General features: G+C 36.6%; 1 protein-coding gene across 1 annotated transcript in view; it reads left to right on the forward strand.

The window, feature by feature from the left end:
- LOC150084454 (diacylglycerol kinase theta-like) overlaps positions 1–21,248 on the forward strand; it is a 457,615-nt gene that overhangs the window by 256,065 nt on the left and 180,302 nt on the right. Inside the window, exon 12 of the mRNA XM_090376240.1 lies at positions 17,430–17,571. Within this exon, the coding sequence (XP_090232366.1) occupies positions 17,430–17,571 (142 nt within the window). The remainder of the gene's footprint in view (positions 1–17,429; positions 17,572–21,248) is intronic.

Here is a 21,248-nt window from a genome sequence, read left to right on the forward strand (position 1 = left end):
TGTGAATTGAATTTTAATTCTATTAAACAGTGATTCTAATTAGCGAAAATAGGAGGAATATTATCCACAGGCTATAAAAGCAAAGATATATTAAGCACAAATTTACCCTTTATTACCTTACTAATTAAAAAATTAAATGATACGTGAAAATCGGAAGAATATACGTGATAATCAGAATAATTAATACATACTGTAATAAGTACATACGAAGTAGTTGACATTTCTGTTCACTGACATTTGTGGGTAGTGGTTAAAATTTAAAACAGTAAAAAGATAAGCAATCAATAACAAAGAACACGGCACACACAAATTGCAAGTAACACGATACGCTCAAGTGAGAACCGAGTAACGAGTTACAAAGCTTTAAAAATATGAATGAAGAGATCTGAAAATTTATTTTTTTATATGATTGAAGATTCCATAGAAGTGTAAACACATTTTACCATAATAACCCACAGAATTCCAGCTGTCAGTATTATCGCAAATTCAGTAAGATCGAGTTTACTATTCGTTTATGATAGATTTCACTAACAGAAAAGCCCAATAAACAGGTGACTGCTAATTGTTTTATGGTTGTTACCTCCAGAATTTCGACCGAACCACGTGATACCATTGGAGACAATCGTGGGGTAATCTCCAGTGCTGCAGTCTTCTGCCCCGATTAAACGGCATGCTGTCCCAATTAAGCGAAGTAAACCCTGGCTATTTTCTCGATTGGTTTCTGTTTTTTACGATTTGTCCCAAATAAATGGCTGCCCCGATTAACCGGTGGCCCAAATAACCGGAATCCACTGTATTTCAATATCCTTGTGGATATCGTTTTCAAGTCTCAAATACTGAGCCAACCATACTATACAATACTAGGTGGATGCCCATTATCAGCTTCCACCTGGTATTGTCCATGTCCATGTATGCCTTTCTCCCAAGAAATTAAGTTTGAACTTGAAGTACTGGTTAAGTTATCAAACTTGGAAATTGTAGGGATGGCAGAAAAATGGTGCCACTGAAACATAAGTGATGCAGAATCTGAATTGGGGGAGTAATACAATATGTACAGAAACAACAGACAAGACAGAATGGAGGAAGGATTTTAGCTCTTAGTTAAGAACCATGCCGAATCTAAAGCAATGCTTCCTTTCAATAAAGGTATCCACTGCAGTGTTAAGTCAGTTTGAGGTGACATAAGCACTGGGAAAGCAAAAATGAAAGTAGGATTTGATGAAATGACTGTGATGAGTATACTGAAAAAGTATATAGGTGTGTCCTGCTTAGTTCTTTTAATTGAGGCCATGAAAACAGAGCACTAAGTGAATCTGCATCAAGTGGGGGAAGATTTGTCCATAGGAAATAATATAAATAGTTTGACTGTTAGCAAGACTAATGTTACTGTTAATTTTAAGGTACCATTTCTCTATATAACAATATTAAGTGTAGCCAAAACTATCATAGAAATGTGTATTCATTTTATATACATGAATTATGCAATGAAACGTATATTAGCATTACCATTAGCATTAGTAGAGGCATTTGATACAAGAAAGCAAGCTTATGCAGCATCAGCCAAAAAAAAAAAAAAAAAACCCACTTCCACTTCACCCCTCTGTTCGTTCAAAATACCTGTCCAGCTGAGCCTTAAACTTATTTAGGCTATCAACCTCCACCACAAGGGATGGAAGTCTGTTCCACCAACCAACCACCCGCTGGCTAAAGGCAAATTTCCGCACGTCTATCCTACATCTGTCTTTCCTCAATTTGAATTTATGCCCTCTCAGGTGATTTTTCTGAGTTAGAGGAAGAATCCCATCAGCATTGAGCATGCTTAAACCATTCAAGGCTTTATACACCTCTATCAGATCACCTCGCTGGTGCTTAGTCTGCAGACACTGTAATTTGCAAAACTTAAGCCTTTCTTCGTAAGAGCACCCCTTTGTTCCATTCACTAATCTTGTTGCCCTTCTCTGTACTCGTTCCAGCAGCTCTACATCCTTCTTGAAATGAGGCCTCCAGACCTGTATACAGTACTCTAGGTGTGGCCTGACCATCGCCTTATACAATGGAATAATCACCTCCTTATCCCTGCTGGAAAAATTCCTGTATATCATTGACAATACTCCATGAGCTACTCTTGCAGCCCGTCTGCACTGCTCAGAGAACTTCATATCTGCCTGCACAACCACTCCCAAGTGCCTTTCATTCTCTACCACTGTCAGTGTAGTACCACAGAGTTGATACGTTGCTCTGGGCCCATCTGCTCAACCTTTCCAGATCCTGTTGCAGCAGCATAGTGTCAGTAGTGTCCTTGACAACCCTGCCAACCTTTGTATCGTCTGCAAACTTGGACATTAAGCCCGATATACCATCACCAATATCATTTATAAATACAGAAAACAATAATGGACCCAACACTGAGCCCTGAGGGACTCCACTAATAACATCAGTCCACGATGAGCAGTGTCCATTGATTACCACTCTCTGTCTTCTCCCCCTCAACCACCCCTTTATCCATAGCAGCAATTTGCCTCCAATGTCACACTGCTCCAATTTGTGTAGCAGTCTTCCATGTGCAACAGTATCAAAAGCCTTTCTAAGATCCAAGTATATAATATCAAAGTTATTCCCTGCATCCAGTTCTTTTGTGACTGCATCATAGTATCCAATCAAGTTGGTCAGGCAAGACTTCCCCTTAACAAAACCATGCTCTGTCTGAGCTATAACTGAAGTCTTGTCTAAATGATCCTGCAGTGCTTCTTTAACCAGTGCCTCCATTAATTTTCCTGGAACAGAAGTTAAGCTCACAGGTCTATAATTACTTGTGTCAGCCTTTGATCCTCCTTTGTGAATTGGGGTCACATTTGCACAGTTCCAGTCTATGGGTACCTCCCCTGAGTCCAAGGAAGCTCTCATAATTATGGCTAAGGGTTTGCTTACTTCCTTTGCTGCCTCCTTTAATATAACTGGATAGATCCCATCCACCCCGGGTGCCTTTCTTGTGTTTATCTTCAACAGTTTCTCCTCCACTTTACTCCCAGTTATTTCAAGATTCTGTAGCTTACTGCTAGAGTTGAATACACCTCTGGCATTCCCCTCGCTGAATAACTCCTCATGTGTGAATGTCGATGCAAAATATTCATTTAGTTTGTTAGCTACCTGAGCAGGATCATCAACACTTGACCCATCAATATCAAGTGGACCAATCTGATTCAACCCCTTCCTTCTAGAGTTTACATAAGTAAAGAACTCTTTGCTGTTTTTCTTTGCATCCCTTGCCAAGGATTTCTCGTAATCTGCCTTCGCCTGCCTAACCTCCTTTGTAACTTGGTTGCATATCAACTTGTATCTATCATAGGCTTCTGTGTCATGTGTTAATTTGTATGTATCCCATGCATTTTTCTTCTCTGCCATATGCCTCATTAGTTCATCTGACATCCATTTTGGCCTAAACCTTGAACAGTATTTCTTAGTTGGTATGTAAAGCCTAGTAGCTTCCAAGATAAGTTCTTTGAATGCTTCCCATTTTGAATTTGCTGTTGGTAACATCATCAGTTGGTCCCACTGTATAGAATTTAAATACTGTCTCAGTCCATCGTAGTCGCCTTTACGGAAGCAATAACCCTTCCCTTTACCCCTAATGGTAGTTACCTCTTTGAGTAAATCCCACTTCAGCACACTGTGATCACTGCCACCTAGTGGTTCATTTATCTGCAGATTCTTAATGCATGAAGAATCACTGCTGATAATCAAATCAAGAGTATTACTCCCTCTAGTTGCCTCCCGAACATGCTGATGTAGAAAACAATCATCCAATAAATCCACAAAAGCCCTGCTAGTGTGTGAGTAACCAGCCCCCAAATTCCAGTCAATATCTGGGAAATTAAAATCTCCCATTATAAGACACTCTGATTTACTGGCCCACTCTATTTTCCTGTACAGTTCCTTATTATACTCATCAGAGTCATTAGGCCTATAGCACACTCCTACTCTCAATTTTGATCTCCCAATGTTTATGTCACACCAAACTGACTCCACATTGCACTGTCCAGCGATGTCGACTGGCTTCACTTCCTTGGTTTTTATGTGTTTCTTAACTAATAGCATAACCCCTCCCCCCTTCCTATCCTGCCTATCCTTTCTGTAGACGTTGTACTCCCCAAATTGCAGTTCTGCATCCCTTATATCTGTGTGACACCACGTCTCTGATATCCCAACAATATCTGCCTTCGATGTTTTGAGCAATACCTCAAATTCATCAAATTTATTTACTAAACTCCTAGCATTGGTGTACACGCAAGTATACCTGCACCTGTTTCTATTCTTAGCTACCCTAACACAACCCATGTGTTTACTTCTACCGCAATGGCTCCCAGCAGTCTCTGAAATACCATGCATCTTGTTTTTCAGGCTTCTGCTCATTCTAATAGAAGCAGTGCAAGAATCTCTTTTACCTCTGCCAGTGGCTACTGTCAATCTATTGGTCTTTGTCTCCCCCCAAGCTAGCAGTTTTCCGACCCACCTAACACTGCCTCGATAGCATCAGCAAATATTCTTGCACCCTTTCTATTTAAGTGTATCCCATCCCTGTAGAAGCAATCTCTCCTGTTAACAAGTACTGTCCAGGCTGAAAAAAATTCTACCCTTTGAGCCTTGCACAATCTTTCCAGGGCCGAATTGATCGACAAGGCTCTCATCATATACTCCCTCCTATCGTGTCTGGGCAGAATTGCAGACACTTTCAAATTCAACCCTAATTCTCGGCTTTTGTCCAACAGTGACCTGTACTTGTTAAGTAATTCTGCCGGTCTCCTACTCTTAATATTATTAGTGCCAACGTGTACAACTATATCACCTTTTGTGCCCTTAAAAGATGATATTCGCTCTACAACGTCATCAACCTTTGCCCCTGTCAGACATACCCTGGTCCTGTTCCGCCTATCTTTTTTACAAAGCATGTTCCCCGTTTCCCTGACAATAGAGTCACCAACAACTACTAGTTCCTTCGGGACCAGCGCATTCTGCCTTAGGGGTTGTCTCTGTGTCACGCGATGCCCAAGTGCAAGCTCTGGCGTTGATGTGGGCAGCTGAGAGCTTGATGGGCCCCTCAATTTAGTTTCTTCGAGGGCATCCACCCTGTCCTTCAAGCTCTCATATAGGCCCACAAGAACGCCAAGTTGTTGCCTGATATCGATACACTCCTTGCATCGCGCACACAGAAAGACGTCCCCCTTGGCAGTATCATGTCCCGTACCCGATTGCTCTGCAAACATCAAGCAAACAGTGCATTTTATATGTATTTTATAATATAATATATAATATATTATATTATATATTATATATATTTATTATTATTATATATATATATTATATTATATAACATATAATATATATTTTATATATTTTATATATATTATATGTTCAAAGAAATTCTATAAAACTTACCTTAAAATTACAGATCATTATATGTATACTGTATTTAATTTATAATAACATGTTCATGTATGTGAATAAACATTTAAAGCCCTCAACAGCCTTTAAATGTTAAACTGAATAAATAATTTTCAGATCACTAAAATTATTTGATATGCATTTGATAAATTTACCAGAGATAAGATAACCAACTTCTGGTGATATGAGAGAAAGAATATATGTAAAGCACAGATTCATGTTACAAATGGTAAAACAGTCAAGTACATCAATATGCATTCACATGCTACCTCAGCATTAAGAGTTTAGGTAATCTGTCGAAAGCTTGCCAAAGAGCCATGCCTAATCACAGCACTCTGAGAAAATTGGTGAGAAGGAAAAGAAACAAACTAGTGGCATAGCCTGCTAATTCCTCAATCGTGGAATCGCTAATGATTATTAATAGTTTCCAAACCTATTCCTGTAATAAACGTTTAGGCATTAGCATTAGTAGTGGCATACGATGCAAGAAAGCAAGCTTATACGTCATCAACCAAAAAAACCCTTCCCATATCATCTATCCATTCACTCTAAATGTTTGCCTAATTCTTCTGTGAATTTATTTAAGATATCAACTTCCACAACAACAGATGCAAGTTTGTTCCAGCAATCAACCACTTGCTGGCAAATTTCCAGAATTTTTGTCCCTTAAGTTCATAATCTGAGCAAGAGGAAGAATACCATCAGCAACAGTGGTGTATTTGGGCCGAAACACACTGGAATGACGTTCCGGTACTTTTTTTCTAAATGCCATAATAGAAAATCTTTAAATTTATACATCTAGTATTATGAAACAAGGCATAATCAAAGGGGAGTGAGAAATAATATCTATTTTACTCATTGCTACTAAATATATATATTGATAGTAATCTTTAAAATTAATAGATTTCTTTAAAAATTTATTTAAAAACAAAAATATAAATTTTGCAATGAAACTTGAACGTTTCTTACTAAAGTACAATGTATTAAATAAAGAGATCCAACGAATGAGATATACTGTGATGTGTGTTGAATGTTGCATTTTGATTTGCCATGAGCTGTGAATGCTAGAACTGGTTGTTCTATGAACTGTGAGTCTGAAGTCTGATTCAGTTACTGCACAGTTGATGTGGCTTGATCATATAGTCTTCTGGAGAACGACGTGCAGGACTTTTTTTTGTCATTCATATATGTATTATATATATAATATGTACAAGTGAGTTTACCACTGATCTTTACTATTTAGATTAATTAATTTATTTATTACTGTTTCTTCTAAGGTAAAAATTAATTTTTATGGGATTAAATATATAAATTTAAATTTACGTAATTTCAGTATTTAAAAATTAAAAGAAGAAATTTTCATTAAATACAAAATGAGCGAAAAATGCAAGCAAACAACATTAAATAGAATTCTTGATAAAAAACTGAAAACTGTGCAAGAAAATGTGCAAACATGTGGAAATGATAATGACATGACCTCTTCTTTTCCATCAAGATCTAAAGATGAGAGAAACAGTGACACAGAATTAAAATTTAATTAGCCCCACATTTGGAATGCTGACATGTGGACTGAGAAGAAAAAAGCATATCCTTGGCTTACATGCAATGCCAGAAAATTAGGATGTTTGACTTATGCTTCTGTAAAAAAATTAGGGCCATCTAAAACACAGGTAGTTAGCATTTCAAAGGAATGGAGTTTGGTAGTGGTATCATCTTATGGCAAAGATAGAAGTGCACAATTGACATCTTTGCATAAGAAAATTTATGAACATTCAAAAGTACTTCACATATACAGGCTGAAAAAAATCTTCCAAGCTGCAAATGAACAACATTTAGAAGTAGTAATTGATCAAATGAATGACTCCAAAATTTCTAGCACCTGTAAGGTTTTTAGAACTGCATATTATATTGCGAAACATGATCAACCATATTCTGACCATTTTGAATTGTTACAACTTCAAGAATTGAATGGCACTGTTATTGCTCACGGTTTGCGTTCAAGATTAAGTGCTACTAATATAATAGAGCATGTCACAAGGCAAATGAAATTAAAATTGTGCCAACAAATTGTGAACATACGTGGAAACTTGTCAATTCTCATTGATGAGTCTACCACTCTAAGCAAGAAATCTACTCTGATTATTTATTTAAAATGTGAAACCAATAAAATGAAAGATCCACATTACTTGTTTCTTGATTTAATCAAATTGCCAGATCAAACAGCTTTCACAATAACAGTGTCTCTTAAAATGTCTTGAAAAATATGGATTTGACTACAATTATTTAAACACTATTTAATTTCTTTTACGAGCATTGGGGCAAGTGTTACGTTGGACAGAAAATCTGTAGTTGGAAATAAATTATTAGAAAAATATCCAAATATTATCATATGGCATTGTTTAAACCATCGGCTTGAGTTATCATTTGGAGATGCAATATCAGAAGTTCATGGAATTAACCATTTTCAAATATTTATGGACAAGCTGTACACTTTGTACAGTCAATCTCCAAAAAACCAGAGAGAAATAGAAGCATGCGCTACTAGCATTGGTGAAGAAATTAAAAGGATTGGATGGGTATTTAATGTAAGGTGGGTGGCCAGCTCCTTTAGGACTGTATCAGCAGTTTGGCAAAATTTTGCATCTTTTTGCGATCATTTTGAAAATGCCAGTAAAGATAACAACCAAAACAATCCATGTTTAACGGATTATGTAAACGAATTTCATCCAAACAGTTTGTTCTAAATTTAGCCCTGATGTACATGTATTGTTTGAGCTATTGATTCTTTCAGAGTCATTGCAAAAAAGAGATACGGCAATAGTATATGCCGACAGATTGAAATTTTTATGCCGCCTCCGTAGCCAGGTGGGAAGGAGCACCAGTGTGTAGCACACGCTTCTTGATTAGACCGGGGTTCGAGCCCGTCACCACCAAATACGGAGGATGCGGAAAGGTCAGGGAATGACCACCGCACATCCCCGGAGTAATATGGCCTTAGTTGCTAATGCTCCTAAAAACCAAATAACAACAACAACAATTGAAATTTTTAAAAGATCCTCAAAAAGGAAAAAAGTTGTTAGATGTCTCAGATGCTATTGAAAAAATGCAATTATTTTCAATAACATTAACAGACAATAACAAAGTAACATTAATTCATAGAAATAAATTTCTAAACAGTATTATTAATAATATGGAGTATAGGCTGAGCATTAGTACAGATTCTACTGAATTCACTGAAGGAATTTCAACTTCAGACATTATAAAAGAGTTGCGAATTCTTGAACTAATCGAATGGCCATCTTAAATTGATCTTGGATTCGGAGAAAATGAAATAGAATCTCTCTGTAAACATTTTAATTTATCTTTCACAAAATGTTTGAATGCCTACAGGGATTATTAGCTAATGGTGGTCATAGTGTGCCCACAGATTTGGAACATTTAAAAACTTTTTCCAAAATTATAGCTTGCAGTTCTTCTGAATGCAAGCGTGACTTCATCAGTATGAATTTAATATTAACTGAGAAAAGATCTCGTGTTCTTGTCAAACATGTGGCAAGTTTGTTGCTTATTAAACTACACGGTCCACCATTAGAATTATGGAATCCAAATTTTTATGTCTGAACTTGGTTGCAGTCTGTTGACCAACAAACAAAAAAGGGCAGTTACACAAGAATCCTAATTGATCCTGTATGGGAATTTCTATGATTCTTCTGAACAGTATTTTTTATATTATTTTGGAGTGTTTGTTTTTTCCTTTTTAAATTTTTATTTAATAGTTATAAATAAATACTGAAAAATATTCTAATCTTTGACTTATTTATTTTTGCAAATAAAAAAAGCATAGGTAACTATTTGTAGTTAATCGACAAGCATTCTGGTACTATTTTTTTTTTAGCAATACACCTCTGATCAGCATTGAGCTTGCTCAAACCATTCAAAGCCTTAAACACCTCAATCATCACCTTGCCTAGTCTCCAGATGCTGCAATTTGCAGAACTGAAGCCTTTCTTGGTATTCCTTTGTTCCCTTCACCAAACTTGTTGCCATTCTTTGTACTCATTCTAGCAGCTGTACATCCTTCCTAAAATGAGGCTTCCAGACCTGTATGTGTACTCAAGGTGTGGTCTGACCATTCCCTTATACAAAGGGATAATCACCTCCTTATCCCTGCTAGCAAAGTTCTTGTATATCATTGACAAGACCCCACGAGCTGCTCTGGCAGCCTGTCTGCACTGCTCTTGCCAGTTTTGCCATCAGATAAGAAGAAAACTTCATATCTGATGGCACAATTACCCCCAGGTATTTTTCATTCTCCACTACCCTGAGTGCAGTACCACACAGCTGGTAGGTTACTCTGGGGTTACTGCTACCCATATGCAGTACTTTGCATTTGTCAGTGTTAAACGTCAGTTGACACCTCTCAGCCCATCTGCCCAACTTTTCCAGATCCTGTTGCTGCAGTGTGCTGTCATTGGTATCATAACAACTCTGCCAACCCAACCCTGTTGTACAGCCATAGTTGTACAGACAACAATACCTGACAAAGTTCACATCCAGCTCAAAATAAAAAGCGAATTCTTATGTCCTTTAACAGGTTTAAAAATCTCTGTTAATTTTTTATGACCTCTTGCATGTATGTTAATTGTATTTATTTACATTATATATTTTCATGCTTCTCTGACGGTATGGTTTCATATTTGACAACCCATACTTTCTCATCACTAATATCAAAGTTAATATAGTGAAATTACCATGTATGAATGCTAATAACAGTTAATGTGACAATAAAAAATTATAATTCTTGGAGTATTGAGCACACTGTATCACCATTCTTTAATTTTTTTTATTCTGGCTGATTTTAATTTTATTTTTCTGGATTAAAATAATTATAACTCAAACTCTATTTTTGAAAAGTAAAACTTTGCTGTTACATGATAATGGGCTAATGATTCCAAATAAATTTTTTTCTTAATTTTAAAAAATTACATTTTTAGGAATTTTTGGTGGAAGGTCACTCCTTAAAAGTATTTCTTGTAGTAGGATATTACATTAAAATATTTTAATGTAACATCCTACTACAAGTTTAGCTATTTTAATGCTCATTAAAATAACTTCCTGTTTAAATGCCCGTCTTAATTAGAAGTGTAGGTACCAAATCATTGGAGATTGCAAGTTATACTAATATACTTACTATTTCCAAACTTTACCCTTCTCTATCAATGCAACCTATGGTTTGTGAGGCTTAAAATTAAAATTTTGCCAGAATTTTTTTTCTTTTGTGTATATTATTAATATATGTTCTAAATTGTTCGGTTTTTTTTTTTAAGACTCAAAATTGTAATGAATTCATTGTTACTGCATACAGGGGAAATATTTTCTTTTTGCATCATGTATACCTGTGGGATTGAAGAAATGCCCTTCAATTGTCATATTAGGATATTTATTATTATATAAAATTTCAGTGAAATCTATTTCCACCAAAGTTGGAAATAGTTTTTTTTTTCTGTGTTGAAAAAATATATTTTAAGGTTTTAATGTATACAAGTATTTACATATAATGTATAATGGCCATGTATTATGGCCTTCTTTAGGTTTCTTCTTTGTGGTTTAAATTAAAAAAAAAAAAAAAAACTAAAATGTGTTTACCCAGGATCTTGAAAATTATACCAGTGACCAAGGATGTATACCAGTGAAGAGAGAGGTCACTATATAAGACTTTTTAGCTTAAGGCACAAGATGTCCCAGATAAGTGGGCTCTAAGGTATGGTTGCTGTGTACTGTATTAAGTCTAAATTTATGTAACCTTGTATTAGCTCAATTCCAAATTAATGTGGTTTTGCAAACTCATCAGAGCAGTTGTTCTGTTTACATTATTATATATTATTTTTACATTCTCCATTCATACAGTGAAGTGCCTTTTTACTGAAATAGTCAGACTCCTTTTAAACTGTAAATGACAAAAAAAAAAAAAAAAACCGTTCTTTTCCAGGGTCTACGGATTGTTGATACTGTATAATTAATTCAATTGAGCTTAACTGGGATCATCTAAACAATCTTTACAGATTATATAATCAATGCTAAGAGTTCAAAGTGGAGCATGAAATAATCAGGGAAGTTATTGATTTCAGGATAAATTTTGGGATGGGCCTATATGAATTGCAAAGTTATCATCTTACAGAAATGTTTCTTGTCTTACAGAATAACATATTTAAATTAGCATGATACAGGTGTTATTTTAAACACTTTTGAGCAATTTCTTGTGATTCTGTTATGTTCTGGTATTTTAATATTAATATTATTAAAGGCAGATGACACTATATGATTAGTTACCAGTGAAGAAAAGACAGCACTTCACTGAATTTTATTTGGCTTCCTTTTCACCACACACTTTTTACCTCTCTCTAGTAATCCACTTCAGCAGATAACAAAAATAGAATTAACTATTTACATAATTTGTAAAATAAAATATGTAATATAAACACTGGTAGTGAATGAATGAAAAAAAGAGAGAAAACCATAGAAGGGATATATACTCTGAACTACTGAAACTGAAAGGATTTCACCTCAGCCTTTTCTCGAACAATTAACTGCCCAGATAAATTAGTGTTTTTGTTTTTGCTTATTGTCTGTGTTATCCTTTTTATTTTGTAAATTATTTAAACAGCTAATCTCATCTCTTTTTTAATGTCTGCTGAAGAACTTCCTCAGAGAGCGAGCAAGAGAGAGAGCATGATGAATATGGTGGTGAAAATAAAGCCCGATATAGTGCAGTGGAGTGTTGTATTGCTTTATTGCTATAACCTGGAACAATAAGTCCTTTACCCGGCACATTATGATTTAGGTGGTAAGTTATAACAGTTAATAGCTCTCTGGATAAAAGTAAGTTTTCTTATATCCAGTCTGTCTTTCCTTAATTTAAGTATATGTCCTCTAGTTTTTGCTGTTTGCAAAAGAAAAAAAGATATTCTCTTTATTTATGAATAATTTACTTTTGAGCCTTTCAAGCCATAAATGCCTTGATCAAACAGTCCTCATTCAAACATCTTTGTTTCATTACTGAGCAACCTACAAACCCCCTTTTATAAGGTTATGTCAGGCCACACCTTGAGTACTGTATACAGGTCTGGAGGCCTCATTTTAGGAAGAATGTAGAGATGCTGAAACAAGTACAGAGAAGGGTAATGTGATTGGTGAATGGAACAAAGAGTGCTCTTATGAAGAAAAGCTTAATTTCTGCAAATTGTAGTGTTTGGAGACTAGGTGCCTGTGAGGTGATCTGATTGAGGTGTAGAAGTTTGAGCAAGCTCAATGCTGATGGGATTCTTCCTCTTGTCCAGATTAATTGCCTTAGGCGCAATTAATTCAAATTGAGGAAAGACGGTTGTAAGATAGATGTGCGTAAATTTGTCTTTAGCCAACGGGTAGTTGATTGCTGGAAAAAACTTCCATCTGTCGTTGTGGAAGTTGACAGCTTAAATAAATTCAAGGCAGAACTAGGCTTTCTGAGTTGACATTCATTTTGGCTGGATCCCAAGCCACATTGGGATCAAGGGAAATGAACTGGCTGATGCTTCAGCCAGGTCACCACAACCCCAGATTAACCATAACCTGATAGTCCCCTATACCAACTATAGGCAAGTAACATGCAATACATTACTCTCCCACTGACAACAATCTTGGCAGGGGCAGATTACAGATAATTGTATATCAGATAAAGCCTGTAATCCACACTGGCAGTCTAGTCTGCACAGGAACCATACAGAGGAAGTTGTTCTAGCTCACTTCTGAATAGAACATAGTTATCATATGCATGCATTTCTACTGAGAAATGCATGCATACATAAGATGACTTTTCTATGTGTGAGACTTGTGGCACCTTTTTAATTTTTCATCACATTTTAACTGAGTGCACAATTTTTCTCAGCGTGGTCTGAGCTTGTTAACAGGAGAGACTGCTTCTACAGGCAGGGGATACACTTCAATAGAAAGCATGCAAGAATATTTGTTGATGCTATTGAGGCAGTGTTAGGTGGGTCGGAAAACTGCTAGCTTGGGAGGGATACACCGACTAGTAGATTAACAGTATCTGCTGGCAGAGGTGAAAGTTATTCTTGCACTCCGTCTATTGAAATGAGCAGCAGCCTGAACAACAAGGTGCTGGGAATTTCAGGGACAGCTGGGAGTCATCGTGGAAAAGATAAATACATCAGTTGTGTTAGTTAGGGTAGCTAAGAATAAGAACAGGTGAATGTATACTTGCATGTACACCATTGGTAGGAGTTATACTCCTATCCATATGCAGTACCTTACATTTTTCAGTGTTAACTTTCAGTTGCCACTTCTCAGCCCATCTGCTCAAATTTTCTAGATCCTGTTGCAATAGCGTACTGTCATTAGTGTCATTAACAACCTTGCCAACCTTTGTATCATTTGCAAACTTAGACATTAAGCCTGATATACCATTATTAATTTCATTAATAAATACCGAAAACAACAATAGAATCAACATTGAACCCTGCGGGACTCCACTAATAACATTAATCCACAAAGAGCAGTGTCCATATAATCACGGGGAAGGCAAAATGGTGAGTAGGAGTGTGTTATGGGCCTAATGACTCTGATGAGTTTAATCAACTACTGTACAGAGAAATGGAGTGGGCCAGTAAATCAGATTTGCCTTATAATGGGGGATTTTAACTGCCCAGATATTAACTAGAACTTGTAGATTGCTTACTCGGACACTAGTAAGGCTTTTGTGGATTTATTGGCTGTGTGTTTTCTGAAGCAGCATGTTTGTGAGGCAACCAGAGGGAGAAATACACTTGATCTGATTATCAGCAGAGATTCTTCATGCATTAAAAATTTGCAGATAATGAAACTACTAGATGGCAGGATCACAGTGTGCTGATGTTGGATTTACACAAAGATGTAACTTCCATCTGGGGTAAAGGGATGAGTTTTTGCTTTTGTAAAGATGACTACGGTGGTCTGAGACAGTTTAATTTTCTATACAGTTGGACCAACTGATGATGTTACTAACAGCAAATTCAAAATGATAGCATTCAAAGAATTAATCTTGGTAGCTGCTAGGCTTTTCATACCAACTAAGAAATATTGTTCAAAGTTTACGCCTAAATGGATGTCAGATGAACTAATGAGACTCATGCCAGGAATAAAAATGCATATAACCTATCAAAATACACAGAAGCCTATGGTAGATATAAGTTTGTCGGTAATTAAGTCACAATGGAGGTTAAACAGGCAAAGCAGATTACAAGAAATGTTTGGCAAAGGATGCAAAGAAAAACAGCAAAGGGTTCTTTATGTATGTAAACTCTAGAAGGAAAGGGATGGATCAGATTGGCCCCCTTGATATTAATGGTTCGACTGACGTTGATTCTGGGTAGCTGACAAACTGATTGAGTATTTTGCATCTACATTTACACATGAGGAGTTATTCGGGGAGAGGAATGCCAGATGTTTATCGCACTCTGGTCAGTAGATAAATGATTTTGTCATAAATGAGAGCAAAGTGTAGGAAAAATTGTTGAAATTAAACTTGAGAAATGCACCTGGGGTGGATGGGATATATCCAGTTATATTAAAAGAGGCAGCAAAGGAAGTAAGGAAATCCTTAGCCATAATTATGAGAGCTTCCTTGGACTCAGGGGAGGTCCCCATGGACTGGAGATTATTATTATTATAATTAGCCATATTGTGCAAGGAAGCCTGATGCTTTTGCTGCACCAACCGAGAGATAGAGAGAGAAAACAAGAGTCAGAAGTAGAAGGGAATCACCAAGATTCCCTTCTACTTCTGATATCCATACCCTGGGTGTGCCATACTCACCAGATGTGAGCCCCTGGGGTTAAATATGTGCAAATGAGACCCCAATTCACAAAGGAGGATCAATGGGTGACACAAGTAATTACAGATCCATTAGTTTAACTTCTCTTCCAAGGAATATTAATGGAGGCTGTGGTTAAAGAAGCACTGCGGGATCATTAGGCAAGACTACAGTTATAGTTCATTACACAGCATGGGTTTGTTGAGGGGTAGTCTTGTCTGACCAATTTGATTTGTTACTATGATGTGGCCACAGAGGAACTAGACGCAATAAATAATTTTGTCATATACTTGGATTTTATTAAAGCTTTTGATTTTTTGCACATGGAAGACTGCTGTACAAATTGGAGTAGTATGGCATTAAGGGAAAATTGCTGCTATGGATAAAGGGATGGTTGATTGGGAGAAGTAGAGTGGCAATCAATGGACACTGCTTTTTGTGGACTAATGTTGTTAGTGGAGTTCCCAGGGTTCAGTGTTGGGTCCATTGTTGTTTTCTGTATTTATTAATAATATTGTTGAAGGTATACCAGGCTTAATGTTCAAGTTTGCAGGTGATATGAAGGTTGGCAGGGTTATTAATGACACTAATGACAGTATGCTACTGCAACAGGATCTAGAAAAGTTGAGCAGATGGGCTGAGAAGTGGCAACTGAAGTTTAACATTGACACATTTTAGGTACTGCATATGGGTAACAGTAACCTCAGTGTAACATATCAACTGAGTGGTACTAGACTCAGGGTGGTAGAGAATGAAAAAGACCTGGGGGTAATTGTGCAATGCAGACAGTCCGCAAGAGTAGTTCATTGTGTCCTCTGAATGGTATACAGGAATTTTTCTAGCAGGGATAAGGAGGTGAGTATCCTCCTGTATAAGGAAATGGTCAGGCCACACCTTGATTTCTAAGTAATGTGGTGGTTTTAGGAAGGATGTAGAGCTGCTGGAATGATTGCAAAGAAGGGCAATGTGATTGGTGAATGGAACAAAGGGTGTTCTTATGAAGAAAGGCTTAAATTCTGCAAATTGCAGTGTCTGGAGACTAGGCACCTGCCAGGTGATCAGATTGAGGTGTATAAGGCCTTGAATAGTTTGAGCAAGCTCAATGCTGATGGGATTCTTCCTCTTGCCCAGATTAATTGCCTTAGGGGACATAAATTGAAATTGAGAAAAGACAGTTGTAGAATAGATGTGCAGAAGTTTATCTTTAGCAAGCAGGTGGTTGATGGCTGGAACCAACTTCCATCTGTCATTGTAGAAGTTGACAGCTTAACTAAATTGAAGGCAGACCTCAACGAAAATTTGGAGTGAATGGATGGGTGAAATGGGATGGGGTTTTTTTTTTTTTTTTTTTTTTTGGCTTTTGCTGTATAAGCTTGCTTTCTTGCATCATATGCTTATGCTAATGCTAATGACTCTGCTATGTGTGAGAATTGTTGCACCTTTTTAACCATTCATCACATTTAAATTAGTGTTTGTTCATGTTATAGACACATGTTTTATATCTTAGTGCTTTTAGCTCTGGCTGAGCTTATGAACACTCGGTCAGATTTTATCTGACAATGACCACGTGCCTTCTCTTTTTAGCTACTTGAAATCATTAAACCTCTTTACTCATATTTAAAATTTATCTTTTTATTGTTATACCTTTATTATTTTATGTTTTCACATAATGACCTAATTCATTAGGTCACTGAAATCTTAACTGTGATCTCTTATATGACCTGGTTTTTGTACATTATAGCCATAATTGCTAATGCACCAATAAAATGCAAACCAAACCCTTGATGTTATTTAAGTAGCAATTAAATTGGACAGTGAGAGATGTGTACATCTTATTAGAAGCATCATTTGAATGAGATAATAGAATGACTAAGTTTACCACTTTTTGCTAGGAACTTTGTCCTGGAATTTTTCATGAATATTTTGAATGAAATTTTTCCATAATTCAGTGTATTCTTCTGAATAATTAATGTGATACTTTTTACAGGAAACTTGATTCCTGTCTCTGTGTGTCTCTCCTCCCTTCCCTCATCAAAATAGCAAAATTTGCATTTTGTTAATCCCTTTTGTATCTCCATTTATTATCTAACAATTCTGTATAATATTGGAATACTTACTTTTTATTTGCTTTATCTTTGCTTAGATCCAAATGAAAGGGAATTAACAGAACTCATGCCAATACAGAATCTTACGAGGCGTGAAGGTCAGAGGGCAACAATTGTTTTACGTTTTCGTCCTCCTGATTCTGATGTGGGTTATATTAAAGTATATCCTGGAAAGTTAGGGTAAGCACCAAATGAGTATTTAACAATTCCTTTATTTCAATTTTCCAAAACCAGTTAAATATTTTATCCGATCAAGTCAGAATTGCAACAAGTTAAAATGTTTGATTACTTTGATTTTGGTTATTTCACCTATTTATTAAATTTATTTAATTATTTTGGATTTTTATTAAATGAAAATTCATTCTTAGTACAATAGGCTAAAATAAAATGAAATTCATCAAACAAAAAAAAGTTCCACTTTATGACACATTTTGCTTGTGTGCTCATAACAAAGATTTTCTTATAGGTATATCTACATTTCATTTTATTTGATTTTGTTTGATTATTATGTTATATTTTTTTTTGTTTGATTGTTATATTTAAAACTACATTGGTTAGAAAATTCATTTTGCCATTGTAAAATCACAACCCAGATTATTTACTAATTTAAATAGAATTCATAAATTTGATCATTATGCTTCTTGTCTCTGTTCTCTACCTTTATTAGAGAAAATAAGAAACAAGATATGCACTTGTATATGTGTTCAGTAGAATATCTTGACATGAGAAATTAGAATCTGTGATCTTAACAAGTGAGACTTTGTACTTAGTGTTGTTAGATGATATGTTTTTATATTACAGTGGGACCTCAAAAATCGAATATTCAAAAATGCCAAATTTTTAAAAATCCAGCAATTTTGAATATTTCTCTGAATGTAGTCCACCATACAAAGCAGAGGGTAGAATAGCTATGCTTTAAAAAAAAAACATCACAGGTAATGGATTTATGCATTATCCCTCTATACATTAAAAACGTTTTCCTCCTAGTGATATTTCTTCGAACCAATGAAACAAGAGGGCTGGGCAGTTTCATCACAACAAATGCAATTAATTATTGACAACTGCCTCCAATAATGTTCACCAACCTCATGAACAATAATGAGAACAAAGTGGAGAAGAAATTGTTGAAGTTAAACATATGAAAGGCACCTGGGGTGGATGGGATCTATCCAGTTATATTAAAGGAGGCGGCAAAGGAAGTAAGCAAACCCTTAGCCATAATTATGAGAGAAGGGGAGGTCCCCACGGACTGGAGATGTGCAAATGTGTCCCCAATTCCCAAAGGGGAATCAAAGGGTGACACGAGTAATTACAGACCAGTTAGTTTAACTTCTGTTCCAGGTAAAATAATGGAGTCACTGGTTAAAGATGCATTGCAGGATCATCTAGACAAAACTGCAGCAATAATTCAGACACAGCATGAGTTTGTTAAGGAAAAGTCTTGTCTGACAAATTTGATTGGTTATTATGATGTGGTTACAAAGGAACTGGATACAAAAAGTAATTTTGATATCATATACTTGGATTTCAGGAAAGCTTTTGACACTGTTGTGCATGGAAGACTACTGTACAAATTGGAGCAGAATGGTATTAAGGGTAAGTTGCTACAACGGATAAAAAGATGGTTGAGTGGGAGAAGACAGAGGGTGGTAATCAATGGGTGCTGATCTTCGTGGACTAATGTTATTAGTGGAGTCCCACAGGGTTCAGTGTTGGGTCCATTGTTGTTTTCTGTATTTATAAATAATATTGATGATGGTATATCAAGCTTAATGTCCAAGTTTGCAGACGATACAAAGGTTGGCAGGGTTGTTAAGGACGTTAATGACGCTATGCTGCTGAAACAGAATCTGGAAAGGTTGAGCAGATGGGCTGAGAGATGGCAAATGAAGTTTAACATTGACAAATGTAAAGTACTACATATGGGAAACAGCAATCCCAGAGCAACGTATCAACTCTGTGGTACTACACTGACAGTGGTAGAGAATGAAAAGGACCTGGGGGTAATTGTGCAGGCAGATATGAAGTTCTCTGAGCAGTTCAGACGGGCTGCAAGAGTAGCTCATGGTGTCTTATCAATGATATACAGGAATTTTTCTAGCAGGGATAGGGAGGTGATTATTCCTTTGTATAAGGCTATGGTCAGGCCGCACCTTAAGTACTGTATACAGGTCTAGAGGCCTCATTTCAAGAAGGATGTAGAGCTGCTGAAACGAGTACAGAGAAGGGCAACAAGATTAGTGAATGGAACGAATTGTTGCTCTTACGAAGAAAGGCGTAAGTTTTGCAAATTACAGTGTCTGGACACTAGGCACCGGCGAGGTGATCTGAGGTGTACAAAGCCTTGAGTGGTTTGAGCATGCTCAATGCTGATGGGATTCTGCCTCTTGCTCAGAATAATCACCTGAGAGGGCATAAATTCAAATTGACGAAAGACAGATGTAGGATAGATGTGCAGAAATTTGCCTTTACCCAACAGGTAGTTGGTTTGTGGAACAGACTTCCATCCCTTGTTGTGGAAGTTGATAGCCTAAATAAATTTAAGGCTCATCTGGACAGGTATTTCGAATGAACGGAGGGGTGAAGTGGAAGGGTTTTATTTATTTTTTTTTTTGTCTGATGCTGCATAAGCTTGCTTTCTTACATCATATGCCTCTACTAATGCTAATGCTAATATTGTTGAAAAAAAGCCGTGAATTAGGGTTGAATTTGAAAGTGTCGCGAATTCTGCACTGACACGATAGGAGGGAGTATATGATGAGAGCCCTGTCGATGAATTCAGCCCTGGAAAGATTGTGCAAGGCTTAAGGGGTAGAATTTTTTTCAGCCTGGTCTGTACTTGTTAACAGGAGAGACTGCTTCTACAGGGAAGGGATACACTTAAATAGAAAGGGTGCAAGAATGTTTGCTGATGCTATCGAGGCAGTGTTAGGTGGGTCGGAAAACTGCTAGATTGGGGGGATACAAGGACTAAAAGATTAACAGTAGCCACTGGCAGAGGTGAAAGTGATTCTTGCACTGCTTCTATTGGAATGAGCAGCAACCTGGAAAATAAGATGCAGGATATTTTAGAGACTGCTGGGAATCATTGAAGTACAAGTAAACACATGGGTTGTGTTAGGGTAGCTAAGAAAAAGAACAGGTGCATGTATACTTGCGTGTACACCAATGCTAGGAGTTTAGTAAATAAATTTGATGAATTTGACGTATTGCTCAAAACATCAAAGGCAGATATTGCTTGGATTTCAGAGACGTGGTGTCACACAGATATAAGGAATGCAGAACTGGAATTTGGGGAGTACAATGTCTACAGAAAGGATAGACAGGATAGGAAGGGAGGAGGGGTTATGTTATTAGTTAAGAAATATATAAAATCCAAGGAAGTGAAGCCAGTCGACATCGCTGGACAGTGCAGTGTCGAGTCAGTTTGGTGTGACATAAGCATTGGGAGATCAAAATTGAGAGTAGGAGTGTGCTATAGGCCTAATGACTCTGATGAGTATAATAAGAAACTGTACAGGGAAATAGAGTGGGCCAGTAAATCAGAGAGTCTTATTATGGTGGATTTTAATTTCCCAGATATTGACTGGAATTTGGGGGCTGGTCACTCACACACTAGCAAGGCTTTTGTGGATTTATTGGATGATTGTTTTCTACATCAGCATGTTCGGGACGCAATTGAAGGAGTAATACTCTTGATTTTATTATCAGTAGTGATTCTTCATGCATTAAGAATCTGCAGATAAATGAACCACTAGGTGGCAGTGATCACAGTGTGCTGATGTGGGATTTACTCAAAGAGATAACTACCATTAGGGGTAAAGGGAAGGGTTATTGCTTTCGTAAAGGCAACTACG

The sequence above is a fragment of the Mastigoproctus giganteus genome, chromosome 6, assembly GCF_048544385.1.
Source record: "Mastigoproctus giganteus isolate SK-2022 chromosome 6, ASM4854438v1, whole genome shotgun sequence".
Taxonomy (NCBI): Eukaryota; Metazoa; Arthropoda; class Arachnida; order Uropygi; family Thelyphonidae; genus Mastigoproctus; species Mastigoproctus giganteus.